Source organism: Melospiza georgiana, chromosome 21, assembly GCF_028018845.1.
Source record: "Melospiza georgiana isolate bMelGeo1 chromosome 21, bMelGeo1.pri, whole genome shotgun sequence".
Taxonomy (NCBI): domain Eukaryota; kingdom Metazoa; phylum Chordata; class Aves; order Passeriformes; family Passerellidae; genus Melospiza; species Melospiza georgiana.
The window spans coordinates 1,291,118-1,302,500 of record NC_080450.1 but is presented as its reverse complement, the minus strand read 5'-3'; the positions used below and the strand labels follow the sequence as shown (position 1 = coordinate 1,302,500).

At 64.4% G+C, this 11,383-nt stretch overlaps 1 protein-coding gene across 1 annotated transcript in view; it reads right to left on the bottom strand.

Moving 5' to 3' along the window:
• SDK2 (sidekick cell adhesion molecule 2) overlaps positions 1–11,039 on the bottom strand; it is a 55,162-nt gene extending 44,123 nt beyond the window's left edge. Inside the window, exon 1 of the mRNA XM_058038755.1 lies at positions 10,506–11,039. Within this exon, the coding sequence (XP_057894738.1) occupies positions 10,506–10,584 (79 nt within the window). The 5' untranslated portion in view covers positions 10,585–11,039. The remainder of the gene's footprint in view (positions 1–10,505) is intronic.
• Between the last annotated feature and the right edge of the window lie 344 nt (positions 11,040–11,383).

The window sequence follows — 11,383 nt, the reverse complement described above, 5'->3', positions numbered from 1 at the left end:
ATGGATGATGGATGGATGGATGGATGGATGGATGGATGGATGGATGGATGGATGATGGATGGATGATGGATGGATGATGGATGGATGGATGGATGGATGATGGATGGATGATGGATGGATGGATGGATGATGGATGGATGGATGGATGATGGATGGATTGATGGATGAATGGATGGATGGATGGATGGATGGATGGATGGATGGATGGATGGATGATGGATGGATGGATGGATGGATGGATGGATGGATGGATGGATGGATGATGGATGGATGGATGATGGATGGATGGATGGATGGAATCCATGGATGGATGGATGGATGGATGGATGGATGGATGGATGATGGATGGATGGTGGATGGATGGATGGATGATGGAAGGATGGGTGCATGGATGGATGGATGGACAGACAGATGAACAGATGGATGTCCTCCTCCCTCCCTGCATCCCACCAGGCCACTGGGACACCCCGACCACGCTGCCATCTCCCCTTCCTCCTCCCACATCTGTCTCCAGGCCCATACTTATTTATTTATTTGTTAATTAACTGCTGTTTCCATAACAAACGCTCCGGCTTCTCCCAGCCTCCAACAGCCCTGGGGCTGGATTGTTAACTAGGATTTTAATTTGTTAATTAAAAGCAGGATGGCTCCATAACAAGCTCTTCTTCCACAGCCGTGGCTCTGGCAGGCTCAGGGGGCCACAGGCAGCCTCACCATGCCCAGGTGAGCCCCTCCAGGGATGGGGGACGTGGGAAGGGAGCAGCCCAGCTGCCCCAGGACCAGGGGGGCTGCAAAAAGGCTCAGGATCTCCTGGTGCTGGAGATGAATCCCCTTCCCCTGAGTCTCATCCTGGCAATCCCTTCCCCAACACCTCAGCAGCTCCCAGCCCTTGTCCCAGGCCATCAGGGTCCCAAAGCTGGTGACATCAGGGTCCCAAAGCTGGTGACAAACCCTCCTCTGCCCCCTGCAGCAGAGCCAGGGCCGTTCCAGCATCATCCCCTAAGGATTCCCATGGACCACAGCCCGGGACAGCCCTCAGTGCCCACCCTGTGGCACTGGGGTCACAGCCAGGTGACAACGTGTGTAAGGTGAGGCTCATACTGCTCCCAGAGCCAAGGGGGAAACATCAGCCCTGGCCGGGAAACAGGGATTGATTCACCCCCAGGGCTGGGAACAGAGCAGGGCTGTGTGCTGCCTATCCCTGCCGCTGGAAAAACCAACATTTCCCTCCCGGGAAACCCCAAACAGTCACAGACACACAGACACACAGACAGACAGACACACAGACACACACACAGACAGACACACGGCCGCCTTGTGCCTGCCCAGCCCCGAGCCCGAGGGGCACAAGAGGAGCTTTGTGCTCCAATCCCAACCCTGGCCCCATGGCACGGAGCTGCAAACCAAACACGAGGGGCGGCCAGGAGCTGGAAGGGACAAGGGACAGGAGCCCCCTCAGCCAGGGGACACAAGGGACAGGAGCCCACCCAGCCCAGAGGACACAAGGGACAGGAGCCCCCTCAGCCAGGGGACACAAGGGACAGGAGCCACATCCAGCCAAGAGGACACAAGGGAGAGCATCTCATCGAGCCCAGGGGGGACAAGGGACAGGAGCCCCCCCGGACCTGTGGACACCCCCAGGGCTGCCCTGCTGCGGGTGGCACGGACAGACATTGTCCTGCCGAGCCTGTCCCCATGCAGGGCACAGCCCGATCTCCAGCTGGGGATGTTGAAGGAGCTCCAGGCTCCGGACTAAACTCCTTCCCCAGCAAACTCCTTGGGACGGCAGAAACGCTCCGCGATTACGCAGCTCCGCCGTATCTGGGTCACTGCTGTGAGTCACGGACACCCGGAGAGTGACTCAACGCTATTAGAGGGGCCGGATCCTGCGGCTGATCCTGCCGGGAGGGGCTCCAGAGCACGGAGGAAGGGAAGGATGGACGGACATCCCCTCCAAACCCCCCCAGCAGGCAGCGGCCGGACGGGTCCGGGGCAGGAAAGGGTTAAAGTGCATCCCCCGTCCTGCCCTTCAGCCCTTCCCAGCCCTTCCCAGCCGAGTCTGGAGCTTCCCCACATGGATTTGGCAGGAACAGCTCCACACCCAGCTGCCAAACGAGGCGGAGGTCCCAAAAGCCCGGATCCTGTCCCCGGTGTCACCCACCCCAGGGAGTGACACACAAGCCGGGTTTGGCCACATGGAACGCGCTGAGCGCATCCTCGAGGAATTCCTGGAAGGACAGACAGACACCGCAGCCCTGGAAGGACAGACAGACACCACAGCCCTGAGGGCTGGGAAAGCAAAGCCACCGCAGGCCAGCCCTGCCGGAGCCACAGTCGCACCTGAGATGTCCCTCCTGGCAGGGACACCCGTGTCCCACCCCCGACCAGGACAGGACGCTGAGCAGACGGACAGACACACAGACACACAGCAGCCGCTTCCCAGCCTGGCCCCGAGAATCCCAACGAGGCCCAACCCAAAGAGCGGCGGGGGAAGAAAAGCAGAGGAGGGAAACCACAAGAAAAGCCCCGCTCAGCCCTTCCCGGGGCACTGACGCAATGGAGCCCTTCTTTCCATCCCTTTTCGAGCCCCGCAGGATGGAGAAGGCTCTGCCAGCCCCTCCTGCCCGTGCCAGGCGGGATGAAGGCTCTGAGGCCGGAGTCCTCCTCCCTGTAGCACGGACAGAGTGCCCCGAGCACTCGCCCATTCCTGGGGAGCTGCCCAGCCATCCTTTTCCCTAAGTATTAATTAGTCCTTGCATTGCTCACTCGGAACAGAAATAGCTGCAGCATGACGGCGAGCGCGAGTTTTCCTTGGAAAAGCTCATTTTCCTCCAAAGCTTTCCCTCCGCAGCCAGCCCTGTTGGCGGGGTGGGGGAAGGACAGACAGCCTGGCATCCCTCCCCACGGACAGCCCTGAATTTCCAGCGCAGCGCAGCAAACTCCGGTCGTGGCATTTATTCACACACTTGTGGCTCTCGCAGCCAGAGGGGCTTTTCCAGCCCGAGCCAGCGATTCCAGCCTGACGTGAAGCTTATGGGGAGAAGCCAAGCGAGCGAGACTCCCCCGGGGAAGGGCTCCGGCAGCTCCGCGCCCCGCACGCCTCTCGCTTCCATCCACCGCCAGGAAAACCGGGACGAGGAGGCGATGAAGGCGCCCATCCTCTACCTCGCCGGGTGCCGAGCGCTTCCAGGTGCTCCCGACGGCGGCAGGGCTCGGAGCGAACCCTCCCACCGTAATGAGTTGATTTTATTAGTTTGCGAGCGCATCGAGAACTCATTATCAGGGCAAACATCAGCTCACTCCAGCGAGCACGGCAGCGCCGCAGCTGCGGCCGCGCCCCGGGACAGCCCGCGGGGTCCCGGTACCGACCGGAGGGGCCGGGACGGAGGTGCCCACCCTGCCCAAGCCCTCCGCGCCCTCGGTTCGCTTCTCCCTGGCACTGCGGGGCGCCGGGTGCTCGCTGCGGTGGGACAGCTCTGAGCTTCGGTCATCCCAACAGTTCCCCTGGGAGACGCTCGGTGCTGGAGCGGCTCTGGAACCCCCGGGACCCTGTGCTGGAGCTCAGGAGGGTCGGAAGGTGCCCCCGGGCACAGCCAGGGCAGGGCTGTGGTGGGACACAGAGGGGCACAGCGGGAGCATTGTCCGGCTCGGCAGGACGCGCTCGCTCGCTGTGGCAGCAGCAGCTAATCCCATTTCATCCGCCGGCACGGCCATCAGCTGCTTTTCAGGCATGCAGGGAGGCGGGGTGCTGAAAGCAGAGCTATTGTGTCCTCCGGCCCCAGCCCCCTCCATCCGTCCATCCATCCCTCCATCCATCCATCCATCCATCCATCCATCCATCCATCCATCATCCATCCGTCCATCATCCATCCGTCCATCCCTCCATCCGTCCATCCATCCTCCATCCATCCATCCATCATCCATCCATCCATCCATCCATCCATCCATCCATCATCCATCCATCCATCCATCCATCATCCATCCATCCATCCATCCATCCATCCATCATCCATCCATCCATCCATCCATCCATCCATCCATCATCCATCCATCCATCATCCATCCATCCATCCATCCATCATCCATCCACCCATCCATCCTCCATCCATCCATCCATCATCCATCCATCCATCCATCCATCCATCCATCCATCCATCATCCATCCATCCATCATCCATCCATCCATCCATCATCCATCCATCCATCATCCATCCATCCATCATCCATCCATCCATCCATCCATCCATCCATCCATCCATCCATCCATCCATCCCTCATCCATCCGTCCATCATCCATCCGTCCATCCCTCCATCCGTCCATCCATCCTCCATCCATCCATCCATCCATCCATCCATCCATCCATCCATCCATCATCCATCCATCCATCCATCCCTCTGTCCATCCATCCATCCATCCATCCATCCATCCCTCTGTCCATCCATCCATCCCTCTGTCCATCCATCCATCCCTCATCCATCCATCCATCCATCCATCCATCCATCCATCCATCCATCCATCCATCCCTCCGTCCATCCATCCATCCATCCATCCATCCATCCATCCATCCATCCATCCATCCATCCATCCATCCATCCCTCCCTCCACCCCAGCCCCATGTGGGCCCAGCTGGCATCGTGCCCCCGTCCTGCTCCATGCCCTGCCAGACCCGTGCAGGACCCATCACCGGGCTCTGAGCCTGACCCCTGATAAACCCAGGCAGGGAGGAAGAGGAGGATGAGGAGGGGAAGCACCGAGTGTCCCACCCTGCAGAGACCCACGGGCTCACCCTCAGCTCCTCCCTGCAGGGGGACACAGCTCCTGGAAGGAGCACAAATGTCCCCACAAACCCCCAGCACTGCCCAGGTTCCAATCCAGGAGCTGGGACGTGCTGGGGGTGGCCCTGCAGGATGGGGACACGGGGACAGGCCCCCAGGCCACCCTGGGAAGAACTCTGTCCCTGCAGCCAGGAGCAGGGAGCACAGCGTCCCCAGCCTCACTCCTGCCCTGGGGAAATGGGAAATGGGAAAAGGGGCTCCAAACCCAGCATTTCTCTTCACCAAGCTGAAGGAGCCTCATCCCTGGGCGTCCTCACCTCACGGCCACCCCTGACAGCAAAACCCTGTCACGTTACATGTCCCTGTGCCACACAAGGCACGAGGGACACTGCTCCAAGCTACAGCAGGACCCGGCCAGGCCCCCAACCCCTCCCGGCTCTGTGCACCCCAATGCCCCAGAGAAACCCCTCCAGGGGCCACAGAAGGGTCCCCATCCATCCCTCTCCCTGCCCTGGCAGGGGCACGGGGCTGGGAGGGCTCAAGGTTACAGCCGAGGGCTGGCAGGCTGTGGGCTCACCCAGCAGTGCAGAAAGCAATTAGCTGCCAGGGCTAAAATTAGCTCAGCGGCTCCTTCTGCTAATGGCCAAAGTCATCGAGGCTTCCCTGCACCCGGGGCTTCCTCACGGACAGGCAGGGACGGGAGCAGCTCACGTGTGCCAGGGTGCCCTTCCTGCTGTCCCCAGCGCCACCCGGCAGCAGGACAGCAGCCAGCGCCATTGTCCCCCCCACCACCCCTGCCCGTGCCTCAGTTTCCCTGCGCCGCCCAGGCTGGAGGGAAGCCCCTGGAATGTCAGGGTGGGCAATGGGGACAATGAGGGCTGGCAGGGAGGGAGGGGCAGCACAGGGGAGCGCAGCATTCCTGGGATGGCCCCCGTGCCATGCCCGCGGCCAGCCGGGATGCCCAGCTGCTGGCACGCAGCAGCAGCTGCTCCTGGGGCCTTCAGAGCGTCATGGGACGGCTCGGACAGGGCTGAAAGCTCCTCTTGTCCCACCCCTGCCACGGGCAGGGACACCTTGAGGTTCCTCCAAGCTGGCCCTGGTCCCCGTGCCCAGCCCGCGGTGGTGACGCTGATCCACGCGGGGAGGTGACACCCCAGAGCATCCCCAGTGTTCTGCTCAAACCGGAGCCCCCAGCCCCAAATCTCCGTTCCTGGGGGCCCCATCGGAGCAGAGAGAGACAAAGGGGGCCGGGGAGGACCAGCTGCAGCCCGGGAATGTCCCCTGCCCTCGGCCCCCGCTCCCAGGGATCAGGTTTCCCAGTTCCCAGGCAACCCGAGGCCGGCATGGCTGTCCAGGCAGGCATTCCTGCACCCCCGGGGCTGGGGGCGACGCGAGGGTGGGGCGGGGGCCGCCAGGGGGGCACGGCCTGCCCGGGGCACAGGCAGGTGCTGGCAGTGGGGCTGGGGAGGGGGGCCGCAAGGTGAGGCAGGGCACAGCCCCAAAGCTGGGAAATGAACCCCCAAAACTGGGAAATGCAACCCCAAAACTGGGGAATGTACCCCCAAAATTGGAAAATGCATCCCCAAAATTGGGAAATGCACCCACAAGAGCTGGGAAATGCACCCCGAAAACGGGGAAATGTAACCCCAAAGCTGGGAAATGCGCCCCCCAAAACTGGGACATGCGCCTCCAAAGCTGGGAAATGCAACCCCAAAATTGGGAAATGCACCCCCAAATCTGGGAAATGCATCTCCAAGAGCTGGTCCGCAAACCCACGGAGGGTGCTGAGGGCAGTGCCCACTCCAGCGGCATCACCAGCATGCCCGGGGTGTGAGGGATGCCAAAGGGGCAGGAGGGATGCCAAGGGAGTGTGAGGGATGCCAAGGGGGATGTGTGAGGGATGCCAAGGGGGGTGTGAGGGATGCCAAAGGGGCAGGAGGGATGCCAAGGGGGATGTGTGAGGGATGCCAAGGGGGATGTGTGAGGGATGCCAAGCATGGCCAGCACAGCAGGGAGCTGCTCCAGCACATTCCTCCCTGCTGGCCAGGCAGTGATAGGAACACATCCTGAGGCTGGATCCACCCCCGTGGATGGGGGAACCCCAACTCAAAGCAGCAGCCGTGGGGATGAGGGTGGTCCCTGGCATCACCACCACACCTGAGTGGTCCTGGCACCATGGCCTTTCCAGCAGCTCCATGCCATGCTCCACTGCACTGGCACAGCAGCTCCCAGGGCACCCCAATGCCCCAGTGCCCCCCACCCTGAGCCATCCCTGCTCTCCAGGACCCCCTTGGCTGCTCTGGAGGCCCAAGGCCCAGCGCCAGGAGGAGCCACCAGCCCTGGCACGGCCGCGGGCACGGCGGGGGCTCAGCTCTCCCTTCGTTAGCACAATCACATCACCACTGACAGCAGCAGATTTCTGCCCGCCCGTTTCTCACCCAGCCACACGCCAGCCACTCGTTAGTGAGCTTGGGGCAATAACGAGGGCTCGGAGGGGAGGGCACCCCCCAGCACCCACCCAGCACCCAGCGGGTTCTGCTCCCACATGGCGCTGCCCCACGGGGCCGTGTCACCCCAAGTACCGCCTGTGCTGCTGCTGCTGCAACCAGCACAGCCCAAAGCAGTTTGTGTGGGGCCTACAGGGATGAGAGCGCGGCTGGAGCTCATCCCCGGGCAGGAACCAGCCACGGGCACAGGCTGGGGACGGGGACACGGCCGGCAGAGTGGCAGAGGCAGGGTCACCCCTCCTGCAGCCTCCCTCCTCGCAGTTTAATTATCGGCGCTCTCCCAGGTGCTCCAGCAGCCAAGGATCCGCCTGCTCGCTCCTTGCCGCTCTCCTGGAGCTCCTGCTGGGCGGAAATGCCACCGCAGCGCTGTCCCCGTCACCGAGGGACGAGCAGCACTTGACGCTGTCACTCACCCGGGCCAGGAGCTGCTCGGCCACCGCCGGCTCTCCCTGCCCACCAGCGGAGGGGGGTACGAGCTCCCATTTCCATGCCAGCCCTCATCCTGCCTGTTCTGCCCCTCAGCTGGCACCCCAAAGCTTTGGGGACAGCGCGGTGACAGCACAGTGACACAGCCTGCCCGGGACAGGAGCGTATCCCCCTCCCTCACGGTGATCAGGTCATCAAAATTTCATCATCGCCGTGCCCAGGCACTAATGGCTTCCCAAGCAGCATCAAATTTTAATCTCCCTTTCCTCCTCTGCCCTAAAAGCCACTCTGCCTCCCTTGCGCGAGGCCACCAGCGAAGGTGGCAGCGCTGGCAGGGACAGCAGAGCCAGGGCCATCCCCTCCTGCCCCGATGGCACAGAGGAGCCAGCAGCAGCTCCTCTGTGGATATCAGTATTACATCCCCAGGAAGGGCAGGGCTCGTCCTTGCCCCCCTCCTGCCCAGCCCGGTGTGTGCAGACGTGCCCAGGCCCCACACACGGGGACGGAAGATGCTGGAACTCCCCTGCTGCCACCTCTAATAAGCCTCTTTGGTGGAAGCTGCCCACGGCAGGCCCCTGCCCCAAATCCCGTCTGGAACCTTAAGCTGCCCAAATCCCTCCTGGGACTGGCCACGGCCTCTTCAATCCCATTAGAGGCGCTGTGCCCACACGGGGGGTCCCGGGCTGTGCCCCCAGCGCTGCCTGTGGGGAAACTGCGTCTCACAAAGAGCGAGCAGCAAAGGCCTGGGGACCCCCAGGCTACCCCAGCTCTCGGGGATCCCTTCACTGCCCTGCTCATCAGCCCAAGGGGTGATGGTGGGGTGCCCCCAGGCCTGGCACAGCCCCCAGGCCCAGCACAGGTCGCACTGCGACAGCTCCAGCCCGGGCAGCGCTGCCGGCTGAGCCTTCCCCCAGCTCCGCATTGGGCTCCGGGTAATTAGCGCCAGGCCCCTAATCAATAAGTTATTTTTTGCCACGGGTAATTAATAATTACACAGCGCAGACGGGCTGTAATTAAACTTCCCTCCTGTCTCTCACGGGCACCACGGGGCCTGTTTTAGGCGAGCACAGGTATGGAAGTGCCTCACCCCGTGCCCGGGCAGCCCCTGCGCCCCGGCCGGGGAGCTCTCGCTCCGTCGTCTCCTCCTTCCCTCCCCGATTGATCCCGTTTTCCTTGGCTGCCAGAATCAATAGCCCTGGCACAAAGCTCTGCCAGCCCTGCCTGCCCCACCGCAGAGGGACAAAGCAGAGCCTGGAGGGTCCCCGTGCCAGGCTGTTCCCAGCTCCATGCCAGGGAGAGTGCTTGCACCCCGTGGGCACAGCGGGCAGGAGGTGACCCTGCTGGCGTGTCCCCAGTGCCACCCGCGGCAGGGCACGTGCCAGGCTTTGGGAATGATCCCTCGAGCACGCCCAGCTCGCTGGTGGCCGCTGCCACGCCGGGCACAATGTCACAGCGCCCGCGAGGACGTGACACGCGCCGCAGAGAGCCAGAGCCGCAAAGCTCGGCTCCAGCGCCAGGAGAGCGGAGAGAAACCCCTTCCCCACCCCAGCAGAGCACATCTCCCACCCCACAGCCCCTCGCATAAACGGGAGGAGCTTGGGTGACCCCAGGAGCCCGTCCCGAGGGCACGGAACAAACGGATGGCAGGGGACTCGGCAGCCGGAGCCGCCAGGCAGGAGAAGAGAAACTCGGCAAGGGAGTGAATCAATCAAAGAGACCTTCAGAGCTCCCCACACAGGGCCTGCCCGGATAATATACTGCCGCTTTAGATGTTATGTTCTGAACTTAATTACTGAGAAATTATAGCAGCGCTGGGGGAGGCTCGGGGGGAGCGGGAGCACGGCAGCGCTCAGGGACTCCTGGCTCCACTTGCTGCCACAAACAAGGGCACGAAATGTCGTGGGTGAGGACCCCCGGCGCTGCGCTCGGCCGTGCCCCCCCGCTTCCCGTCTGGATCTGCTCAGCCCAAGCGCAGGGACGGAGGCAGCCGCGCCGCAGCCCTGCCGGCCGGGATCCTCCTCTCTGGGCCCGCAGGGAAGGGGAGCACAGGGTCCCCCCGGCCCCTCTGAACCCCAGCTGCACCCCGAAGGGCCACAAACTGATTTTATATCCCTGCGGGCTAGCGGAGCAGCTGAAAGCAGCCTGGGCTGTGCCCGAGCCCCAAAGGAGAGCAGCGGAGAGGGGCTCACCCTGCCCTGCAGCCCCCAGGGGTTGTTGGGGTGCAGTGGGAGCCCCAGGCACCCACAGGGGCTCGGGGGTGCAGATCCCCCCAGCCCCCGGCATTTCGTACCGGCGGCTGGAAGTCAACGGGACCAACATCAGGATATGAGCTGCTCCCTGGGAACCCCCCAGGCTCGCACCCCGGGGTTTGTGCTACAACGGGGCTACCCTTGGGGCAGGGTGGGGGGTATGGGCGATGCTCACCCCTCGGGTTGCCCACTCTCCCGAAGGTGATCCGGCACGGGCTCTCCCTCATGCTCAGAGCAACACGTTCCCCCCATCCCCAGCCTGAGGGCAGTTGTGGGAAGGGGGAGCAGAGCAGAGCCATGCCGCTCGTCCCCCTGAGCCACCACGGTCACCGCGCTGCACCCGGCACCGGCGGGCCCCGAGCGCCGGCTCCGGGGAGGCTTCGCGAATATCGCGGATGCCGCTCTTCCCCCGGTAGGAGCTCCGGAGCCGCCTCGCTCCCATCCCCCGGCTGGCGCACCGATCTCCCGGCCCGGGGCGGCAATAGGCTCGGTTGAGGGGTGCAGCGCGGGGTCCCCCCATCTCCCGCCGCCCCCCGCATCCCCTTACCTTGGGCGCCGGCTCCCGGCGGGCCGGGCAGGGCGAGCACGGCGAAGCAGAGCAGCCCCCAGCTCCGGAGCCGGGCCATGGCTCTGCCGAGACAAGCTGGGGGGGTTGCGGGGGGAGAACTTCCCCGACTTTATAATCCGGGCGGCTCCGGCGCAGGGATCCCCGCAGCAGCGCTGCTCAGGGGGAGGCGAAGGCGCCGGGTGAAGGGCTCCTCGTGGGGCTGGGGGCGGTCCGCAGGCAGCTCCCCACCATCGGCGGCTTCCCCAGGGACGTGCGGAGCCGGGACCACCAAATCCGGAGCGGAGCCGGCAGCCGAGCCCCTCCCCGAGCGCTGCGCCCCGCGTCAGGGAAGGGGACGGGAAGCGCAGGGCGCCGCGCCCCCGGCCCCTCCTGCCCGCCCGGGCTCCATGGGGGCCGGCTCCCCGGCGCTCCGGGGCCGAGCGAAAACTTTGGGGGCGGGGGGCGGCCCCTCCCCAGCGCTCAGCTCCTGCCGAGGGACATCCCCTCCCAGGCGGCTGCGGGCGGCAGAGAGAGGATCCGTCCCCGGCGGGCAGCGGGGAAAGTGCGGCGGGCGGGCTGGCGGCGCCGCGCCGATCCCTCTCGGCGCTCCGGCCGCTGCTGCTGCTCCTCCTGCGCTGTGCGGCGGCGGAGTGAGCGGCGGCGGCGGCGGGGCTCGGCGGAGCCGGGGGCAGCCCCAGCCGGGGAGGCGGGGAGACGGCGCGGCCCCGAGCGCTACCCAGCGGCCGCGGAGGGAGCGGGCGCGTCCCCACCGGCCGCCCCCGGTTCGTGAGGAGCGGGCGGGTCCCCCCCCCGCTCTCTCGGTGCCCCCGCTGTGGGAACAGCGGCTGCTGTCTGCAGCTCCCACCCTAACCCGCCCC